This window comes from Bombus affinis, chromosome 16, assembly GCF_024516045.1.
Source record: "Bombus affinis isolate iyBomAffi1 chromosome 16, iyBomAffi1.2, whole genome shotgun sequence".
Classification (NCBI taxonomy): domain Eukaryota; kingdom Metazoa; phylum Arthropoda; class Insecta; order Hymenoptera; family Apidae; genus Bombus; species Bombus affinis.
In genome coordinates this window covers 6,149,723-6,174,115 of record NC_066359.1, presented here as the reverse complement: position 1 = coordinate 6,174,115, position 24,393 = coordinate 6,149,723, and the positions used below count along the sequence as shown (strand labels likewise).

Sequence of the window (24,393 nt, the reverse complement as noted above, 5' to 3'; positions counted from 1 at the left end):
CTAGAATTAACTGTTTGTCATTACTTTTGAATCACCCAATACGTGTTACTTTGCTCAGGTTTCTTCTTCATCGTTACACTGGTGGAGTCATTTCTACTTGACATATATACATCAATATCATGTAGCAAGCCTCTCCAAGATAAAAATTCAATAAAACAGACCTGACCTATTAAAAATTTGGAACTGTACTTATATATCAGCTGTCAAGTAAAAATGTGTTTCTTTGAAAAATTGCATGGTTGTCTGGACTTAATAGTAATAGTCTGGACTAAATCGCTAATGCGAAGAATCAAAATAAGAATAAGTGTCTTCCCTTGATAAATTTCATATTTGTTACAAGTAGAGCGAAAATAAAAGAAGGAGGGGGAAACATGGCTAAGGCAGTGACTATGGCTGAAAGTGTCATTTCTCGTGTAATACCATGATCGTCCCCGTGTCGAGGAGTCGTATCAAGTACCAATGTCGTGACCTGTTGAGACCAGCATCACTGAGGTGGTAGCATCACGCAGTTCAAATAGTCTCCTAATCCTGTGAGATTGAGCAGATCTCTCTTGCTAGATAGAAGTAACGGGGAGAGCGGGTGAGAAGTCGTGAAAGAGCGAGGGGGAGTGACTATGCACGTTGCCTTGGCTCTGGACCAAGCCACGAAGAGCCAGGGTCGTTCCGAAGTGGTTGGGTGCAGGGCCTATGCCAACGCCTACCGAATCACTGGTCTGTGCTAGCAAATATCGAATGCGCCTCCGGGGCGATTAGTGGTTTCGCTGGCGTTTCGAAGACGTGGGATCATCGTGGCGAAAGTAGATTCATCGATCTTCCGGTTCGCCACGAAGTCGTAAGAAATCGTTTGGTTCCGCTTTCGTGACGAAAATTTGCGGAAACTCCAGCTTTTCAGGCATTTCTCCTCAATAATTGCGTTTTATGTCTTATGCTTGTCGATACATCTAGGCTACTTTCCATGAAAATCTAGTTTTAATTTCTTTTCTTAACACGATTTGTTTTACTATTTATTATGTAACCAATAAACGTATAGTTTTGTGGGTATACATTAACATATTGACTTCGTCTTCTTTTTATGAATTGATATAGTTCTGTTTTTACGTGAATATTGTGTTTCTGGGAAATTATACAACTATTTATATACATATCTATCTTACAGTCTTAGTTTTCGATCAACTCGAAGCGTTTACAGACGGCAGTAAGTAAATCAGTTTTTTTTCATATTTGAAAAAGAGCCCCTAACAACAGCAATATTTCACTAGTGAGAACCACTGATACGAGGTCTTGCTACGGTTCTCAAGAAGCGACAAGACTAATAACGGGCTGGCAGCGGTCGCAATTATGACCATTATGCGAAGTGCAACAGACAATGCGACTGGTATCGCTGATGGACGATGATCCTTGATGCACTATATATATCATACTATAGTTGAGAACCACTATTGAATCACACGGTCCCAATGGCATTAAGCTGCCAGGGGCCATGACTGTTTGTTCGTACAACATTCCGATAATATGGAATGTCTATCGTTTCACGGAGATTGATGGTAATGGCGGTGGAAATTTGCGACAGAGAGCGCCACTGTGGCCTTGATGTTATGGCTGCGCGTGCGACATAAGAATGGCCGCACTTTGTTTTACCGTTGTTTGTCTTTCGATCGAATAATAGCGTCTTATTCTATTGACATAAGATGAAATCTTGTATCAAAATAGTTTGAAGTGAAATTTAATCTATAACTGGAGCACCGAAGCTTAACTTTCTTTTATCATTAATATATTATTAATAACAATTGTAAAAATATCATTCTACTATTGATAGCTGTTATTAGATACGGTGCGATAACTAGCATTATCTAAATATTGTGTAATTTGGTGTACGACACGCTGCATAAGCTTCTAGGCTACACGATTATCGAGAGAGAACAGATTAGTAGCGATAAGAAGCTACTTCAAACAATCCTTATCTCCTAGCATGTCCAGTGATGATTGTTTGAAAAAGTCTCTATTATCCACAAATAATTATTTGTTATCTCTCTTTCGAACGACAATGTGGCCAATTACGGCTGTATTGGGAAACATTTGCATATCGGGTGTTTAAATTGCTGTTGACCCTATCGTAATAAAGTCATAAAAATAATTATTATAAAAAAGCTGATATAACATAATTTTATCAGAAACTATGTATCTGCATCAGTTATTTAAGTAAATTGTTAGTAAGATTGTCGTAAAACGGTAAGGAAAACAACTATTCCACATATTTGAAAACATTAATCTAACCTAATATAATTACGAAATAATATTGAGTCAAAAAGTTGATATTATCCCTGGATGTAACAAATATCTTTAAATATTAAGAATTTAAATTGATCGAATGTCCTATGATAATTTCTTATTAACTTTCATTTTAACTTTGGTTCAAGTTTTTGATAATTTCTAGGAAAATGAACGTAATTTTGTAATTTAATTTAAATAATTATTTCTGCTCGACGAAATTATTGAAATGTTAAATTGAAAATTAGTAAAAAGTTATTATGAGGCTGAGAATCACTGTATGTGTTCCTACGCGGTCTCGATGATACGAAGAGAGGTTTCGCGAGCTCTAGCCGCCTTATATATCACGATCCTCGTCTACGTATCACCGTGAGCGTGCCTCCGCAGTCTCATATCACCTGTATGATACTGTTACTCGATTATACCAGATCTTCCGCCACTTTTTTTCTAGTTGAATGATACGCGGAATTAGATGCCTCTGCTTTCTATGCTTATTGGAACTAGGTATCAGGTGGATCGCAAACTATTTCGAAATTCGATTTTATATTCGTTCACGGAACCAATATGGCTGCCAGTGGAGTAAAAGTGAGATTATCCGTGATAAAATATTGCTATTGTTTCTTACGTGCAAATAGATAGGAAATTGGATAGAATTTAAATTCCCAGTAATCTCAATAGTGATAGGTTAAATTCAAATCTCCATAACGAAAAATTCATGCTACAGTTAAGGAGACACTGGAAGAAGGAAGTGACACTACGGGAATAGTTAATTTCAGACCTTCGTGAATAGAAACACATCCTATATCATTATCAAAACAGCGACGTTATCTCGTTAATCCTTTTTATTGTTGCTTTTCTTTTACTGGTGTTTTTTTACTGGAAGTGCATTTTATACAAATTAATTTTGAACTCAGGTGCATATATGTAATTGCTATGGATCATTAGCAATTATGAAATACAAATGTATATATAAAATTCTGTAGAAATGATATTTTATAGTTAACACCAGGATTTTAGAATATTTGGTCCATAGCAGTATTTTAATGACAGTTGTGTTTCGAAGTACTCTCAATATGTAGAAACTTAAAATGATATAGAAACTTAGAAAGACGAAGAACAGATTCTAAGATTCTATTTTATAATGTTTCAGGAGGATACGGCACGTGGTCTCGCCTAAATGGTGGCTCTAAGGGGTCCTATAAGAAAGCATGAGGGAAAGAACGCCCTCTGCCGACGACACCCCGAAGAGGGCCCCGCCAGCACCACCCAGAGGTTAGTTCCCATAATCTTGACCCTTAAAAAGAATTGCTCGTTTAATGTAACACGTGTAATCGTAAAAGTGGTTGGAAGTGAATTTTTAACTTCTCTGATAGAAATCTGATCGGTAATCTGAGTAGCATTATTTTTCCAACTCACGAGATTTCACGTGGTTATGTGAAGTTAGAAGTTTCCCCGTTGTGTACTTCACCTTCTAGATTCAGTAAAATGAAACTCACGTAAGTTAAGAACGTTACCCTACCTAAATTGTGGTTACTATGGTAGTGTGTTAATTACTTCTTGCCTGTTGTCATTGATATAACCTAATTTCCAAAGTAGACCCATGTCCACTCTTTCGACATAAATTCGTCCTCTGTTTATATTCATTGCAATATATGTTATATATTGATTTGTACAAAAAAGGTAGGATGAATTTGTGTTCCACTATTATAGTCAAAATAAACTGATATCCATAATCAACCCTTGTTAAACATACATCTTTTTATTAACAATCCTTACAAAAAAGTTTTCTACAGAAGAGAATCCAGTCCTAAAAGACTTCTTCTATAATTCGACATAACCTAAACAAGAAAAAGCAATCTTTTACGTCCAATATCTACTCAGACATATTCTAATTATCCTTCAGGCCACATTCGCATGACCGTAATGTTCCTCAGCTCGGGGATCGCGTTCGGTCTAAAATTATCCGCACTCGAGTCGCGATTCACGAGGTTGCAGCCGCTAGACGGGTGGCACGACTACTTTCGAAACACCCTGTTTGTGCGCATAGACGGCGTGTTTCTGAATGATGTGTTATGTAATAGGAGCGCACAGGTTGCAGGTTGCAGCGCTCGGGTAGTGTGCGCACGCGCAGATGCGTGCAGACGTCACGCACCGCAACTAGCGATAAGCCGGCGATATTAACCCGCGATAACGTTCGCCGAGCAGGTTATAGATGCGTATGTGTGCCACTGAACTGTCATGCTCACCGATAGGGGCCTTGAAAGCAAGTTCCATACAGTCACCTTCGCTAGTGCCTTCTTTTCTTTTCCTTTTATATCTTGGACAGATTCATGAAAATTTTTTGAATCTCCCGCCTATTCCTTATATACAGGACGTTTCAAAGACCGTGATCGGTTGTAAGGGAAGAAGTATGTGATTTAGATATCTTAAAAGCAGTTTATAATGGTAATTGGAAAGTTATTTTTGCATTGGGTGTTCTTGAACATATAGGCTGTTTCAACAATTGATAATATATATGTAATAAGGATATTCATAGAGACACTTCTGTAATATAATTTAAAAATGAGCTATTAATCTGCAAATTGTCTCTAGGTATATAAATTGTTCCAAAGATTGTTGTGTAGGTTAGATGAAGTGTTCTTCAGTTGATTACTTTTGAATATACAGATATTATTAATTTCCTTAATTAGTAATACAGGTAAAGTAATATATTTGAACTTTCTCCAAGACAATTTTTTCTAGTTTTAAATTACGTCTTAATGTAGAAATTAGCTTTCGTTTTGCAAGTTATTTCAAAGACTGTAGATTGAATTAAATGAAATACTGTTCCTCAGCGCTATAAACAGTTCTATAAAAGTCACTGGCAAACAATCGCTAGAAAGTTTCTGTTCCCAAGATAAGGAAGCGAAAACGCGTCTATATCCACATGTTTAATAGTATCATCTTTCAGATATAATATGGTGGGTGTTCCAGATCCATTATAGCCCCCACTGACGATGGCTAAATTAGAATTTTCCCAGAGAATATATCCTCAATTAAGATATTCTTAGAATCATCTAATTCAGTCCCAGAATTACCATTTTCCTACAATTGTCCAGGTCTAGGTTACTGAGCTACTGAATTATTATTTATCATTAATATTGTCACACTAATAACTACGTTTTCTTAAAAAAAAATGACTAAAAAAAAAAAAATACCTAAAAAATCAGAAAATCAACAAAAATGCATCATACTCTGCTGTTAAAAATTTTTTGTTGAAAATTTATCTCATTTAATTCAATGTTGTTATAATTATCCCTAACAATTGTTTAATCGTGTTTACATTTATAAATTTTTTATTAATACATTTAAAATCCAATTTTTTGAAACAATATACCAAGTAATGGTAAGCTGAGCCAATTTGTAACGATACCGTTTAGCGAGCCATGGGATTCAATGGGATTTAGGTTAGGTCCGGTTCCACATAGCCACAGTGTCCCGTAGCGGTTGGGTTTAGCCATTTTCGTGGTCGCAAATGGCAGTGGGATTCCTGGTTAATTATTGTGCCGAGCTCGCGTTTCACGCTGCATTATCGACCAGCCATTTGTGCTGCTCTTTGGAATGCAAACTGTTGAGTTTCGCCAAACGTACGAACAAGAATTTTTTTCTTTTGCTAATAAAACGATCAATGAAACCTAAAGTTTCTGACCAACTGTAATCGAAAATGAAATTCTGTTCAAGTTATTGTAATTAAAAATTTCAGATATAAATTTTCATATATAATAAATTCAGAATGAAAAATGTTAGTAGATTGATAAGTTCAGGTAGGTTACAGAATTTTCTTTCTTGAGTTGACAATTCTATTAGATAATTTGTAATTTGTATTATTTGAAGATTAACAGAATTAGAAATTATAGTTAGAAATGGAGATAGGTAGAACAGCACGTCGATTAAAAATTAAATATAAACGTAGTAAAAGTTTTATGGAACATAACCTAATCTAAGTTGATAAAAGCATAAAAAGTATTTAAAAATACTATAAGACTATCTAAGATGAAAGTAGTATAAGAGCATCTAAGAATTGTATATAATCTAATCTAAAAAAATATATTCCATAAATATCGAGAGATCCTTTATCAATATAAAATCGAGTTAGTCATTAAGTATGCAGAAGAATAACGTCACAGGAACGAAGGGAACTCGGAACTCGACGGGCGAAGAGACTGATACAGGGAAACGTGGTATAAGATAAATAATTTATCGCAAAGACGCCAGAGGGAGAGAAGCGGGGCGTATTATCGGGTTAAAACTGAAAATGTTGATCGATAACAAAATCAGCGAGAAGTGTGGTGGATCTGAATTATTTATCAAGTAAATAATTCATCGGAGGAATCTCGAAAAAAGCGTTACAGAAATAAAAGTATCAAATAAAGGCGAAGGAAACCTCGACAAAAGTAAGAATATTTATCGAAGATTGACGACTGATAAATTCGACTAATTTTTTCTTCACATATAGATACATTTTATTTGAATTGAAAATAAATAATTCCGTGACTGAAATAATAACACGTATAATGAGAAATATTTTGAATTTAATAATAATTTATTGAGAAGTAAATATATTTATTTTAATAATAATTTATATTGATCAGAAATTATATGAAAAATTAGTTGTGGAAATAATTATTCAGACAAAGAAAGTTTTTCTTTTGAAATAGTTCAGAGAAATGTTATTTTTCAGTTTAAATGAGTTAATATATAATTATTCCGAAGTAATTTAATAGCCAAATAAAATAATTCAAAAAACAAGTTATTTCATTACAACAATATATGTATCTCAATTTCAAAACAATTTGATAGTTGTTCAGAGAACAGTTATTTTTCAGTTAATATGAACGAGCGTGTAATTATTTCAAAATAATTTGGTTGTCAAATAAGAGAACAATCGAGGAAAAATTATTTTACAAGTCAAATGGACTATATAATTATTTCTAAATAATTGAAAATAAAGCGAATTAGTACAGAAAATGACTATTCAAATAAAGAATAGGTAGATAAGAGTAGATAGATAAATAAACAGATAGATAAAGAATAGGTAGATAAATAACAAATTAAAATTTCAAGAAAAATTACTTTTCGATAATACACAATTATTCCGGAATAATCTGATAAGCACATGAAAAAATAATTTATGGAAAAATTATTTTCCAAATATTGCAAGTAAAATAATTTTCTAAATTCGTTTTTATTTAAATAATCTCAAAATTTTTTTGATCCTCCATCGATTTTATGATATTTACGAAATGAAGATATCCATTTTGTAAAGGCTATTTTCCACTGAAACGAGTCTTCCATAACAATCGAACGATTTTACGAAGTAAATTTCGCCAGGAAAAAGGGGAATAACGTTATGGGAGATCATCGATTTTCTGGGAATTATTGGCTCGCCTTTGTTTATTGCCGATGGATGGAAATGAAAAGTTGGAATACGCGCTAGCCGTACAAAGGCTGCTGACTATTCTAATTGATTGACGGGCCGAAGGACGCTCGTGCGGTTGTCGTTTTAATAGACTGCACCGTTGTACAGTTATAAATTACACAGTTAACAGTGACTCGAAGCATCTTCGCCTCACGCAACGGGTGGAACACAAGCGACCTGTTCGAAATTAAGGCATCCCGATCGTATTTGTAGAGAGGGATTTTCAGGATTTAATGCTTGATCCGTCGTGACTCAATACTAACCGTAGCGAGAGGGTGGTTATAATGCAAGACATATGCAGGGAACAGGTCTCGATTAGATATTAAGGAAACGTAGAAATTTATTTCCAAAGCCGTTAACGTTCATAGATACCATAAACTACTTCGCCACGCAACTTTATTATTGCTGAGACACTTGTCATAACGGGGCACTAGTTTTTTCATCCCCGCTTTATAGAATAATACCGCTTAAGGTGGCAGGGTTGCTGTTTCGAAGGAAGATAGGGGACAAAATCCCGCTGCTAGTGCGGGAAGTAGTATAGTGGTGGGCTAGTGACGTCGCGATCATGCTATAGACTGTAGATTGTAGACAAATGAAGGTGGGGCGTCAACGTTGTTGATGCAGCGCGGAGAGACGTAAGACGAAATTCATGTCACGTGACACGAGCGACGTAGCTGTGGAATGGCAGTGGGGGTAATGTGACGTCATGTAGTCCCCGAATTAAGGGAATCGCCTGGCAAATTGGCACCAAGTGTAAACATAATCCCCGAAATCCCAGACGGTTCTAGACACAATTTCGTGGAGAAATGACCGTAAAATTGGCGGAAAATGAATAAGAAAATGGCGAAATTATGTCAAGCCATTTGAAATTTCGGAAGTTATGCTCACCTTGAATAATAACTTGGACAGCCTCGTTCTTTAAAGTGGGAATATAAAAATTGTTGTGAAAAGAAATAATCAAAAGTGTAATTCACAAGAATCATTTCGAATATGAGGTACAAAAAGCCATCGAAGTTTCATAATGTAGCATCGTGGCGGTTCATCTTAATTAAGAGAAAATTGCGAAGGTAATTTAAACGTGGATTAATAGCGAAACGAAACAAAAGAACATGAATTATGTAAGACAAAAGTAGATATATAATAGAACTTAATAGAACTCTGCCACGTGATAGAAAAGGTAAATTAAATAATCGTTCGATGCCCGCCATATTGAGTAGCTTTCAGAAAAAAGGACATACAAGACAAAGTGGCGAACCGAGTAAATTGCGTTAGAGGTTATGGTCTTTTTTATATTAACTAATTTTAAATTGAAAATGAATAAAAATTTTATGATAGGTCAACTATTTCATTACAGAATACAGTCTGCATCTATATATTTACCACAAACTTATAGAAATTTCTTCAGAAAGATTTTCAATTATGTGTTTTTGTATTTTTTAAACATGATTCAATATGTAGTTGAAAATAGTATACTTTTTCAGAATTTTAATTTCCTGTTGCTGAAATAGAAGTGGAATTTCTTAACCTATGCAATATCTAATTTTCTGAGCGCGTTCAGAAAGTTCATGTATGTTTCTATTATGTATCATGCAATATTTTCAAATATAATACCTCTATAAAATTCAGCATATTAAAAGACGCACTCTATATTCGTGTCCCTAGCAAATTTCCTCGATAGTACCAACATAAAACGAACGGAACAAAAAATCCAATGGAAATATCGTTATATACAGTTTTATATATTTGAGAAGAAATATAAAGGGCAAAAGTCACGATTAGCACAGGGTTGATCCCTGCCGCGATTAAAGGGTCAGTCTTCCGTCGCGTGTGATGTAAACTGGCGCAGCAGCAATGTCGCGTCGAGCGGGAGGAAAAAAGGGACGCGGCCATATGCATCTCCCACAGAGAGTGGGTAGCGCGCCGGTACTGCGGGGAGAAAAACAGAGTGGTGCAATTTGATGCAGCAGCAACCAACCGCTGGTAATAAAAAGATCGATTTTGAACGCGTCGACCCTTGCCTGGAAAGCCAACACCGGCTGTGAAACGACTTTCCGAGGGAAAAGTCGAAACGTGTACTACGTATTCAAGTGCCATTCTTTATATTTCCTCCGTAATGCTTTGTTGGAATTGTTTATTAATCGTTTTCAGTTTTCAGTATGTATTAGTATTTGGTTTATTAATGAATTACATGGCACAATTTTTTTTGAATGAATTTTATGATATATTCAAGTATAGTATAGTACATTTTTATTTAGTATATTACATTGTACGTTTTCTGAGTCACTTTTTTGTACCATTCATAGTATAGGTTTAGGTTTGCTAGTATAGATTAATATAGGTTAGATATAGTATAAAATGGTATAGGTTTGTTATTAGATTGTGTAGCACTATACCTCCTAAAACTTTTTTATAATGTATTATTTTTCTACATTATACTTTTTATTATATTCCATCTGTTTTATATATTTATTCCATATATTTAATAATCATTGATTCCACATTAATCATCTACAATTAGGTTTGTCAATATTCATAGAACAAATAGTTAATGTTAATTACAGCGTCTTAGCCGGTGGTAGAAAAAGGAACTAATGACTGCAATAAATAATTTTCTTCGGTAATAGTAAAATGAAATAATACTTCAAAAATATAAATTATCGGAGGTTTAAATCGAATGATTTATTACTCAGAATGTTCATAAGGTGATCCACCATGTTTTATTGCCAGCCATATTGCATTTGTGAGATTTATTGTTAGCTATATTGTATCTACGCTTTTATTGTATTATGGCCTGCTTGCATGTTTTCGGAATTCGGACAATATTAACAAAATACTTTCAATATAGGTTAGACGATTCGTGCAAATGGCGGACGAAAACGTCATGACAAATTCTCATTTTGCTACTTGGCGTGTAATTGTTCCTGCATTCTTCGAAGATGCGTTCAGTTTGTCACTCAAAAGGATGAGAGTTCGTTCGTATTTCCGTCACGTGGCACTCAATATCCGAAATTTTAAAGCGTTTTCGCCAGGATGCGATATTTTCCCTGTCGTCAGAGCTTCAGTCTTGGAACGAACGCGGTGGATATATTTCGAAATTCGATCGTCATTTTCTATGGGTCTAGATACAGAACGACTATAAGAATCTTCTACCAGAATTAAAATATTAGAGTCATATGAGGTTAGGTTTACGAGAAAAGGAATTTATAATTTTGGAAATTGGTTATGTTTCTTATTGATACTGCATCGATTGTCTAGGGATTTCTCTAGTGGAATCAGGATATCGTAAAGTTTGTAAGAATAAGGTATGGTCGCTGTTACTGGAATGGTGTTGCAGAGTACACGACTATTATTTCTAAAAATGTTGTAGTATTGTATTATCATCAGAAGAATTATTATTAGACCTGAAAACATATCATAAGTTTTAAATCTGGTCAATGTCATTAGGACTATATCGCCTATACATATATAATGACTATCAATTCTAAAAATACAACACACATTAAAATTTTGACCAATATTAGCAAAAAGGCATTGCAATAAAGAAAGATTTTCAGATCTAGAAACATTAACAATATAAACAGTGCTAACGTACTAAAAACCTTTGCGATATATAAATTTAATTAATATCAACATAAAACAATCGCAGAAATATATCAATCTAAATTTAAAACCATAAGTAACGTTATCAGTTCTGTATATATCACGTTCTACAACTACCAATATAAGCCAAAAGTGCTTCTAGTGTGTAACGAGACTGGGCCTGAACCAGGTCAAAGCGCGGCTCGTTCGAACGCCTCTGCTCTAATTGAGTGGCTGGTACAAAAGCTGATTTTCTCGTTTCATGATCGCAATCCCCACGAGTAGCTATACCTTTCGTTCGACGGACGGCGTAACGGTGTCTGGAATGGCCACATCGAGCCTCTACAGGGTTTCCTTTTTGTCCGACGGCGTGTGATGTCGCGAGCGTGAAAACCAGCCACGCGTTGCAATTAACAGTCGGTGGATTTACCGATGTTTCCGTGGCATTCGTTTCTCTTGTATACAACTGTACAAACACGCGGCATTCTCGCCTCGATGTACGTGTGGTAATCGTGCAATGAAATGCAAAGTAGGATGTCAGTAGCTATTCTTAGTCGGTTCTATGGCCGCCAGTTCCTTTCAGAGCCTTATAAATCCTAAATGGTTGTAACTTCTGACTGAATTATGGATTGCTACGCTTCCAAGTTGCGGTTTCTCCGATATGGTAAATAGTTTGCCATTGCGTTGCTTGCCCAGGGAATTTACTAGTGGAACTAGGATGTTAGGGAATATGAAGTTAGTTTCGGAGATTTGTTTCCGGGAAAAATATGTATAATTTGAGAAATTACTTATGTTTGATATTGGTATTCTGTTCCTTGTCTAGGGAATTTCATGGTGGAGCTAGGATAGTTAGGGTTTTATAAAACTGGATCTGGAGATTTGTTTCTGAAAACAAGTGTGTAATTTGAGTTAAATTTGTGAGACGAAAAGTTAAAATTTGAAAAGCTCGTTATGCATCATTGTTATCTATGTTATCAGTGTGTTATCCATGGAACTTTCTAATGGAACTAGAATATTACAGTTATATATGGTTAGCTTTTGGGTTAGCTTTGTTGGAAAAAGATTTATAATCTGGAAAATTAATGGAACTCAGATTATCTCTGGGATTACTTTTGAGGATTTGTTTATACACATTAGAGGTTAGGGTTAGGTTAGGTTAATTGTTCCACAGCTAAAAATAGGAAAAGGTAAAGAATACATTTCACTAAAACTAGGCACGAACAAAACGAATGACAGTAATTAACAAAACAATATAAGTACAAAGCAAAGTAAGAAAAATTTGAAGACGTTTCGCACGGCGCTATTTGTTGCGATCCGTTCTTAATAAAAGTAATGGCGCACAGTGCGGCAGTTGAATGAGGATTCGGGATAAAAGTCAACATTCGTCGGCCACTTTTGCCACATTCACATGTTCGCTGTCCACATTCGAACGTTCACAGAACAGGATCACACGCCACATTCGCACGTTTACAGGTTATGTTCTCACGTTACACAATACGGCATTTGGATAAGGATTCGGGACAAAAATAAAAAGATGCACACAATGTGCAGCTTTTCTGAAACTTGATATGGGGGGATCCGACGAGAGTAAAAGTCTCTTTATCATATCTTTGTTGGTATTTTCTCCACTCTCTGACGTAGTTTAAATATTTTGAATATTCATATCTTTGTTCAACCATACACGATAACGTTTAAGTAAACAATATCGATACGGGGAACAATTCTTTCATTTTTTCTTAAGTGTCATGCAGAAATCATTTATCTTCCCGTCCGTTTCGTCAGATATTGTACTGGCATTTAGTAAAGAACAAAGATTTTATGTAACTTTTACAATTTTCTGGCTATACATGTGGTCAGAAATTCACGTTACAACCAAATCCCGATTATTATTAGAAATATTATTATTAGAATGGATTTCACTAAAAGAATAAAGAACATCCAGCGTAGCAGTAAAAAATCAAATAGCAATGTAATACAATATGTTCTTGACACAGAACAATCAAAGCTACATGATGATTTGGACCGTCTTTTTTTAAATTGTTTCTCAGAGAAAGAAAGAAATGTTTAAATTGGAAATTAAAATTATGCAAGTGATTAGATTTTGATGTACAAACGATTTTCATTAATCCTCTATCAATTATTGGCACAGTTATTGTTTACATTTATACTACTTACAGACTGATGATATCATCGAATAATAAGATCAAGATCAAACAATAATTATTTCCATGGTTATTGTTCATTGCGTCCCGCATCGTCATGGCGGTTCAAATGGCGACCGTTTTGCATCATTAATTCGTTCGCTTCCTGTTAGGTTAGATGGCACCGGTGGCGGAGCGTGTTTTCGTGTCGCGATTCTTCCGCGAGACGCGATAATTGAAAGTGGCAGAAGTTAGAATTTACTTCAGCGCCCGGTCGCATCGCACTGGTGCGCTCGATCTTTTAATGAAAACCGGCCTTAAATTCTCAAAGGCCGCCCTGCGTTGCTCCTCGATGCACGGATATTAGACGCCCTCTCCCTGGTTTAACGAGAACTCTCTCTCTCTTCCTCTCTTGCTTTCCTTCCTCTTCTCACCCCCCTTCTCCGTCGGTGCATTCGTCACGAAGCAATTCCTTCGTTGCAAAACTCTGCACCCTTTCCTCCACCCCATTTTGTCCGCCCCGGTTGGTGCTTCGTCTTCTCTGTTTCCAAGTTGTCGGTGTTGTTTAAATATTCAAGAAAGTTTACGAGTCGACGAGAAGTTTTTAAACGCATTCGTGCAACGATTCCGCGGGTTACGCCAGTGTAGCTGCAACTCTTCAAACTTGGAACGAGTTTGCCAGTGTTGGAGGGAAAGATTTCTTCCCAACGAATACAGGGAATTTTATTCCCTTCCCTTTCTAATTCTAGCGACTGAACATTTTCTGTAGCACGTTCTATAACAAAACGTTGTAGAATGTATGAAAGTGCAACTAGTATCATAGAAAGAAAGTCTTAATTCTTCGCTCGTATGGAATAGTACCTGTAAATGAAAATTCAGCGAAATCTGATCAATAAAAACTGTTCAAATATAGATACGCTCTACGAGTTCTCAATATCTCGATTTATTTCGGAATGGAGTTTCGTAGCTAAGGGCTGTCACTTTTTGATTTTTTTTATATAATTTATTCGGAAAATATTTTATATTTTGGATTTTGAAGACGTCTTATCTGTTGAATTCCTATGTATAATGAGTTACCAAAGCCTTTGTAATAATCTATAGAAAAGCAGCTTTTTATATATCTTCGTAGGAAACTTAGCAATTTTGTTTAATTAGTCTTTAGCAAATTTTTTACTTTCCAAAAAATCTTTTTTGTTGGTCAATATAAATAGCGTTGAGAAACAGTGCATTATTTTATGAGTCGTTTATCTCTTAGATAAACCTATGTAAATGGCTTAGATCCCTATAAGTCACTTAAAAAAAAAGAAAATTAAAAAAAGATGGGGAAATGCAAATGACAGGAGAAAGGGCTGTATTGCAAGTGACATCAGCTTGTTAGTCTATATTCCACGAATTTGGATAATCTCCCGTCTTATCTCCCGAGAGAATCGCTCCACTTGACGCGCACGAACGTGACAATCGAAGGATCCGGGAAATCCCTGGTTTCTGGAAACGTGAAATACAACTGTAGTAGCTTTAATCCCTGGCTATATTCAGGCTGAAAAGTAGAGGGAACGACCATAGAGGAGGAAGTTTCCACGAAAAACCACTAGAATTCTTCCACTCCCATTTTTGTTCCTGTCGACTAGCTGGCAATTATTCGTTGCCCGAAAAGATTGATTCGTGCACGATGTTCCTCTTTCAGATCAGATTATAGATTAATCTACCTGGCATTCAGATACTAACGAGTATTATAGATGTCTTAACTGATCCGGGATATAATCGTAAATATTGGTAGCAATTACTAGTAATTTTGTGAACAATCCTAGTCATTTTGATGGTGTCAATGTCGTCAGTAATGAAAGCATGGAATATCTTACTGGTTATAGGAAAATATAATAGTTTTGGATTATATTCTAAAATATTAAGGTGCTACTAAGTACGTGTTGTGTAGAATTGAAGAATTGAAAATTAAAAATATTTAGTTCACAATTTTATTAGGTTAGGATGTTTTTCCATTAAAAATTTATGGAAGTAAAGAATATTGTATTAAGAAACACAATAGAAAAATTAACAATTCAAATACCAGAATAGGTTAGACTATAGGCCAAAAGAGTTTCTAATTTTGTTTAATGAAAGATTCCAACTAAGAGATGATAATTCTTAATCCTTAATAACGAAAGAATTATTTAATATAAGCTAGGAATATAAAGATCAGAGATTAATGATCTTTGCAAGTAAATTATCAAAGAATCCTTATCTCAATTTCCAACAATTTTCTCAGTGTACCACATATTGCAGAAATTCAAAGATTAAAGATTAAAAATTCTAGGATCTTTATAAACCAAAGAATTTTTATCTCTTATAATTACCAAATTACCCCACGTAATTACCGAAGAATCCTTATTTCAGTTGCCAATGATTTTCCAAGCGTACCACATTCTCCATAATCATTCTAGTACCTAATAAATCAGGGATATATTGTACATCGAGGATAAAAGACTCAACTCAACCTTCTCAAGTGTCAGCGCCCTCGATACCAGAAAACTAGAACTTAACCTAACCTAGATTCGTCAGCCACCACTCCGCCACCTATCAAACATCTTTTCGACTTTCCTAAAGAAGAGAAGACACCACATTCACCGGTTACCGACTGAAAAAACTTCAAATTCTCGGCAACTTGTAAACTGACGGGATAACTTTTCTAACCGTTTGAACGTTTCTAGCGGCGAAACTAATTTTAGAGAAAAGATCGGAGAGAGAAATAGTGGAACGAGACGAGTATTGGTCATAATTCAACTGTCAGAGAGAAGAATCGTGAGGAGGTGAAAACGAACACGGTCGGATTCAGCAAACTCGGCGCAGGTTCAACGAACCCCGTTTAATTACACGGCTCCACACTGGCTGCGCCACGCTGAAGCGATACAGTCGCGGATCTTTCAGACGCCACGTTCTCTACTGATTAGCATGATCATCTTTATTAATTCGAGGACACGTTCCGCTGAACCTGCGGCTCGTTTCTCTCTAGGAGGGAAATAGAGAGTTCCTGAGCCACGAATCGAGAGATTATCCAATTACAAAAGCAGCATGACCAGTCAACACGATTAATACAATTATAAACATTGTATCGTATTTTTGAATTGCCACAACTGCTATATTTTCTAGTTCATAATGGCTCCTAGGACTAAGTTCCATGTAAGTTAGGTTATTTAACATTCGCATCATATTATTATTAATATTATTATTTAAAGATATTGAATATATTGAGATTTAAAAATATTGAAGATAAGATTATTCTATTCTAACTAATTCTGTCAGATCATGGAATATCATAAATTTCAATTAAATTTTACATCCATAGGTCTTACAACAGCATCGGTAAATTAGGAAATTACCACTAGGGATAACAACCACTACCATTACTAATATGCCAGTAATAACATCAAAATCAAGGTACAAACACCATTGAAATCTCCCTAACAACTACCAATTGAACGCAACATCGATCCAAAGTAACTAAGTAACTAAGTAACTAAATTCAGGCGACATCGGGGCAAACTTATTCGGACATTTCCGAGGGCTGAGGTCGTCACCGTCACCCGGCGTCGCTCTGTTAATACAGGAAACCATGTAAATTCCATTGGACGCAATTGAATTCGTCGATGGAGCGTCACGTTTATTCCGTGCTCGAGGGATCATTAACGAGCGTGACCTGAAATTACAAAGCTCGCAATCATCGCCCTGGACCTGCGATTTTCAACTGGTGGCCGAGAAAATTTTGAAAATATTGTGTCATGTCTCGCTATTTACTTAGGACCACTGACCTCTATACCGTCGCTGTTTACCCAATTTCGTATCTTTATGGTCGCAACTAAAAGATACAGACATCTCGTTAGAGATTTGTTTCAGCCATTGCAAGCTATAGTTAATGTTCTTTTTTCCTATATTATATTTTATCTCTTCATATTTTGTTTATAGCGTATTTTTTATTGTTTTTATTATTTGTATCTTTATTAATATTCTGCTTGTATCGTATATTTTTGTAACTACAAATTTCCCGCAATTGCGTAAAAATCCGCAGTCTGATCATTAGCTTACACGTGCCATAAGATGAGGAAGATTGGAAATCGTAGTCGTAGGCTAGCTTCGCCGTTGTATACTCGTGTCCTATGCACTCTTGTCCTCGCTGGATCGTTGCCAATGCTCGCATGATTCCTTCCTTTTAATCTTCTCTATCTTCGTGTATCTGTCTGTCCTGCTTTTTTGCTGTTTCAAGTAAATGATGCAGACGGTTGATGGATCTAGTAATATCTGCTTGTTGGAGGATAGCGATAGGGAATTGTATTGGCTCTTTTGATACTGTTTTGCGTCTAGTTATTTGCAGGCTGATTGAAACAGCGGAATATAGAAAATTTTCGAATAAAGTTCTCTCGAGCGGAACTTGAGAATTTCAGATCTTATTTTCTACGAAAAAGATTAAGAATAGGGTTGAAGATTTTTAATCGATTAAATTGAAACTACCCAGGCACTGTATATTACGTAAGAGCAACAGGCCACAGATTTTCTATGTAAAAGTTAGATGAAATTGAGGAATCCAAGATCTGCCATGAATAGAATCAAAGATCCCAAGGTTTAGATTAAAGAATCTAAGATCTTCTATTGTGAAGAATAAAATAAAAGAAAGGCCAAAGAACCTGACGCTTCACTCTTCATGGTAGAACTTGTATCTTACATCTGACTTGGTTAAAACTGAAACGAAATGAAATCTACAAGCTTATTAAATTGAATGAAATTTCTTCTCAACGCGTGGCTATGAATAAATCACTACTTGCACTTTCCACAATTAGAAATTCTGCGAGATTATCGCCACTACTAATTCGCTTCATCGCTTTACTTTTCTTTCATTCTCTGTAAGCGATCCGTCCTTGCATATTTGATATTAACAGTTGCATACTTCCTTGAAGATTCTGAATTAAACACAGGTTGCAGCGAGAAAGGGACGACTAGAAACTTAATTGGAATGTTGTATGCAATACAAAGTTGTGCAGTGAGTTGAAGCAATCGTTTTCAGGACTTGAGCTGGTGGAGGCTCAGAATACTAGGTCGTCCCACTTGCTCACGCTCGACCGTTGTTAACAGAAATAGAACATTCATGATTTATCCTTTCGATGGGTTTGGTCTTGATTCCCCTGTTCTCATGCAAATTGAAATCATTCGCGATCTCGTATTTGAATTTCCATTAAGTTTCACCAAGTTCCAGGCAGATCTTTCTGAGTGCTGCATGAAATTATTAAAGGGCCTCTTAATAAGAAATACAATCCATCTTCGTCGTCTTTTTCTCCTCTTTCTTCTCTTTTAATACTCGAGCGAGGTTTCAAATTGTTTAAGACTCTATGATATTGATATTGATCATGGAAAGTCAATTATAGTAATTTGATTAGGGTAGCTGTTAAATTTTTGTCCATGTACGAGTAGAAGAGCAAAGTATGGATAAGATGAGTAATAAAAGATAATGAAAATAGGAAGATATAGTTGTGCAACTGTTGGATTTGTATCAGTATTTAAAGTGGAATAGATCTTCTATCAAAATAATCCCACATTTGATCGACAAAAAGGCAAATACAGAAGTAGTGTGTGAAGTTACTAGAGTTCAACTTAAAAGATCACATTAAAACTGTACAAACAACTATGACACATCTGTACAAAACTGCAAATCAAGCTAAACTACAATAAACAAACTAGAAGCAAAAGAACGAATACTTTTTGAAAAATACTTTCACACTTGAGGACAATCTCTTCAAACGTACACTTAAATCATTTTTCAAAATATTTCTTTAAATATTTATATTTAAAGAAGCCTTCAAACCACATCAAACATGTGCAAATTACCAATGTTAAACTACGTTTCTACGATAAACCACAGCAGACCATCCAAAAGCAAAAGAACCAGCAATTCCCCCAAATATTTCTACATTTGGTGGCAATCTCCTCGAGCTTCGATTCTTCAAAATACTCCTCGCCATAACCATTTAAAAAAGTCTTCAAACCACATCAAACATGTACAATCATTTTACAAGAAATCGCACTAGCCCATCTAGAAATGAAAGAAATTTTCCAAAAATACTTTGAGGGTAGACTTCTGAAGCTTCAGAAGCTTCTTCGAAGCATTCCTCGTTATAGTCATTTGAAAAGGTGTTCAAACCATGTCAAACACGTGCAATCGTTTCTCGAGTCCCATTTCTGCAACAAAGCACGCTAGATCACCTGAAAACAAAGGAAATTTCCCTAAATATTATTTAATTGACAAAGAGGCAAACACGCAGAGGTGGTCTGTGATATGATTAAAGAAAAAAAAAAAAAGCGTGACGATGATCGTCATCGTTGGCGTCATCGCTTCACCAGCCGACTTTTCCCCCGTGGGGGACGACCTGGTGTTCGAAGCCTCCTCTCTTTTAAAAGCCGTGCCAGGAGGGTGGCGGCGACCCCTTTCGACGCAGCAGAGGGGCGGTTATCGATTCTAAAGCTGTGCCCCTCCTCCCCTACTTCCGGATAAAGCGGCGTCAGGAGAAGCGTGTTGGCGACAGAGTGTGCATGGTTTTATCTTTCCTCTCTTGGCCTTCGTTTCCTTTTTATCAACCCCCTTTTCGTACAATTTCTTTCGTTTTATCGTCTCTGTACTACTTCATTTCCAGTTTGTCCTTCTTATTTACGGCTTTCTTTCTCATCGTTGCTTGTTCCTTTTCTAACAGCGTACAGACCTTTCGGAGTAGAAACGCTGCTGCTTTGTCCTCAATGTGAAAAGAAACAACCGAGGACTACCCTTTTGCGGAAAGGAAGTTTTGGTTGGAAAATTGTGGTTTTCTGGTTAACGAAATGGGATTGGGATTGGGATTTTCTAAGATACGCGATGGCGAAGAATAGTAGCAACGTGGAATAGCAGTACTCACGCGAAATATGCTTTTATATTCTTTAACATCGGTTCGTCCGATTTTTCTTCGAATCGAAGCTTCCAAAATGTAATTTGCTTCCTATTTTGTGCCATAGAAACTCTCTGGGCTCGCATGTATCTCAAATACCAGGGGTCACCCCATATAAATATATTACTCTACCAAATTAAGAATTCCCTATCTCTAAAAATTAACCTCTACACGTTACTTCCTTTGATGAATATCTTTAATTATCTCGTTGAACATATTTCATTGCCCTACCACTTCATTTACCTTCTTATACATCACCCTGTCTAATTAAAATTTTCACGTTATCAAAACATAACCTAAACACGTGAACTCCCTTTGACGAATATTTCTAATACCCTGTATACCTGTTTCACTCCCCTGCTACTTCATTTACCTTCTTATATATTATCCTGTCTAACTACAATTTTCATGTTATCAAAACATAACCTAAACACGTGAACTCCCTTTGACGAATATTTCTAACACCCTGTATACCTGTTTCACTCCCCTGCTACTTCATTTACCTTCTTATATATTATCCTGTCTAACTACAATTTTCATGTTATCAAAACATAACCTAAACACGTGAACTCCCTTTGACGAATATTTCTAACACCCTGTATACCTGTTTCACTCCCCTGCTACTTCATTTACCTTCTTATATATTATCCTGTCTAACTACAATTTTCATGTTATCAAAACATAACCTAAACACGTGAACTCCCTTTGACGAATATTTCTAACACCCTGTATACCTGTTTCACTCCCCTGCTACTTCATTTACCTTCTTATATATTATCCTGTCTAACTACAATTTTCATGTTATCAAAACATAACCTAAACACGTGAACTCCCTTTGACGAACATTTCTAACACCCTGTATAGCCATTTTATTCCCCTACCACTTACCTCCTCCATCCACCCAACTGTCTCTGTCCTCTCAATTCGCCTTTCTCTCCTCCGCATTGTGCTTTCCTTGTCGCCATTTTTATTTCCACCGCCTATCGTCTCGCTCTGCCACACGATTTACGCTCATACGTCCCTCCTCCTTTATCACGCTGGTCTGTACGGTATATTCTCTGTTCCCTGCGTTTCTCTCTAATCATTCAGGCCACCCTGTTCTCTCCCTTTGCCCTCTCTCGTTCCACCCTGGAAACTGGTCAAACGAGGACGAGCCAGAGACGAGCGGAAATATTGTTTACGAGATGAGAAAAGGGGTGTGTGGAGAGGCGCCAGAACCGAGGGAATAAATAAAGGGAAAATAGGGAGTCGGGATTTTTCCAAATTCTTCGAAATATCCTGCGTGTACAGGACTCCAATTTTCTAGGTTAGTCTCGCTCTCGGTTTCTCTGCGAGGATGGGTTTCAAAGTTGTACTTGTTGGCTTCGTTTAATAAGCGTGAATCAACCTTTGGAAAAGTTTCATCGTTTATTTTCACCCCTCGGTTGGTCGGAACGTTTGGTTTGATTAAGTTTCTGAAGGGACAGGGTGAGGTTAGATTTGGCTTTGCTCGACTTTTCCTGGGATCTTGCACGTGTTATGATAGCATAACTGGGAATTACGTACATATTCTTTGTTATACGATCAACAAACTTAATTCTTTGGAATCTCAGTTGCCAGTGAGGGGGAAATATCGTAATTAATCGCATGTGCGTCTCTAGTCGGAAAATCTAAGCACGGTAACAAAGAATTCAAGAAATTTAAATATGGTTGAAGTTGATTTAAACATTATCAAAGATGAAATTTAGGTACTTTCGAAGATAAGTAAAATTAATTTTAATTAACCTGAAGCTTTTTCGAAATTTTTAACATATAATTTAACACAATCTGTATCGTTACCCATTTAACATAACCTATAATGAAGAACCCGCAACATGAGCGAAAAACTGGCAAATGAAAATTTGTGCATGGAACAAAGTATTAATTTAGTATATTTTTCCAGAAATAAAATGAACTTTGCTCAATTTCGATAATAGCCGTGTAAACACTCAACAATTGATAATAAAGTGGTTACGTCAGTTTCAATGACTACAAATTTACAGAGGTCTGAAATTGATTTAGATGCGCGAGGTGAAAATTATGAAACCGAGCTGCCATTCAGGTTTTCCTGCCGCCAGCAACAAATTTGCCAGTTTGTTAGCAGCGTAAAATCAGTATAACAGTATTTGAAGCCGCGCTGCGGCGTGGTAGTTGCTGTAAAACGTTTACGTAGCCGTAAGGTGCATCGACTGGAACGGTCTCTAACTTGCACACTCCATTTCCGGTGGACGTGGAGTTTGCACTGGGCTCCGCAACTTGTAATTGGGTCATTTCGATGATACTACACTGAATATTCGATTCGTCGTCCCCTTACTGTATTCTCGTTATCGCGTTATTTCGCAAAACTCAAACATTCACCATTCTGCAAAGCTGAGAATAATCGTTTTTTATTCTCTCTACTAGAAGAGAAACTATCGTAGTCAGAGCGTTATTTATTTAAAAAATAACTGTTATCGATTACGATGGCTTTAAATTGGTTAATTAGTTCTAATCGCTTGTAATCTGAAAGTTAATAACGATTATAAATGGGTTAGGAATAGACAGGTTAGGTTATGATACGTGTACCGATAAAATGATTTAAAATTGGCGAAATAAAAACTGTTTCAGTGAGGATAACTTTATACTTTTTGGAAAATCATAATTTTTAATTTTCTTTGGAAATTTCTATAGTCAGAGTGCTGTTTGAGTATTAGAAAAAAAGTTGCTACTGATTAAGGTGGTTTTGAATTGTTTAATTAGCTTGAAACGTGAAACCAAATAGTTTCAAATTCAAGAGTTAACAATGGCCATAAATAGGTTAGGAATGGGTAGGTTAGGTTAGGGAACGTATACCGATAAAATGATTTAAATTTGGTAAAATAGCAATTAAGATAAATAATTTCTCTAACGTGAAAAAGCATCATCTGACGGAAAGAGGGGACCACGTTATTTGAATGATAATGTTGAAAATGAGTTATTGAAGTTTATTCAAATAATGTCCAGGCCCAAGCTTAAACGATTACCTCTTCTCTGTCTGCGCCCACTGGTGGCAACCGTGTTTTGCATTTCGTTTCCCTTGCTTCCTGTTCAGTGCACGTGACGCGCGTTATTGTAAAACAATTTTTATCGCTCGAAAAGCTTCACGCGTATTCATTTCTTTTCTACACACTGTATTTCGTTCCGTTTATCACAATACCTTGTTCAGTCAGTTCACAGATACTGTCGAGGAACATGTGCGAAAAGATCAATGTTGAGGACTGTATCCTGAAAATTGTTAGTTTGTTATACGAACTTCAGTTTGCTTAAAACATTGTTAAAAAAAACATGGTTAAAACGTGGTTAAAAAAAATATAGTTCAAACCATGTGAAACAAGTTCATATCAGCTACTCAATAAATAATTTTGATGGTTCTTAAATTAGTATTTATCACTAGTAGTTACCAGAAAATGTAAATAACTCATGGAAATGACTAAATAGGAGACTTGGTTTCTTTGTGTTAGGAGTTACCAACTGATAATTCTAGATAATTATCGGTTACTAAAAAAAAATATATAATTCTTGTTTCAGGAGTAGCTAAAATAGAAATATGTTATTTCATTAATCTAATGTAAACCACTTCAAACAACTTCAAATCCATTATTGAATAATTCTTGTTCCAGAATATTATCTAAGTACTGATTAGCAATTCCTGATAATGATTAGTCTACAAGAAACATAACTAGTCCAATCCAACTACTTGAAACAAATTCAAAATAATAATTCTCAAAAATATCAAAAGAATGTAAATAGTGGTTAAAAGTATTTCAATAGTCCACTACAGTATTTCAGATTGTTCAATTCAGCTTCTTAAAAAGATGGATTTTGAGAGAAATTGATGTATACGTCGCGTCAAGGATAACCCATAATTCTAATATTACACAACTGACATTTATGTGATAATGAGCCGGCGCTTTGAAAATTACCCCCTTAATGTATCTTCTATTAAGGTCGGCCA

General features: G+C 35.9%; 1 protein-coding gene and 1 long non-coding RNA gene across 3 annotated transcripts in view; both read left to right on the top strand.

Annotated features, from left to right (window-relative positions):
• The window catches only part of LOC126925493 (uncharacterized), an 80,468-nt gene that overhangs the window by 23,317 nt on the left and 32,758 nt on the right, over positions 1-24,393 (top strand). For both annotated transcript variants that reach the window (XM_050741075.1, XM_050741074.1), the window contains exon 2: positions 3,419-3,540. In XM_050741075.1, the coding sequence (XP_050597032.1) occupies positions 3,477-3,540 (64 nt within the window). In that variant the 5' untranslated portion in view covers positions 3,419-3,476. The remainder of the gene's footprint in view (positions 1-3,418; positions 3,541-24,393) is intronic.
• LOC126925536 (uncharacterized) lies at positions 6,243-23,772 on the top strand. The gene is made up of 2 exons (XR_007713982.1): positions 6,243-16,620; positions 16,787-23,772. It is a non-coding gene; the product is annotated as an uncharacterized LOC126925536 (long non-coding RNA).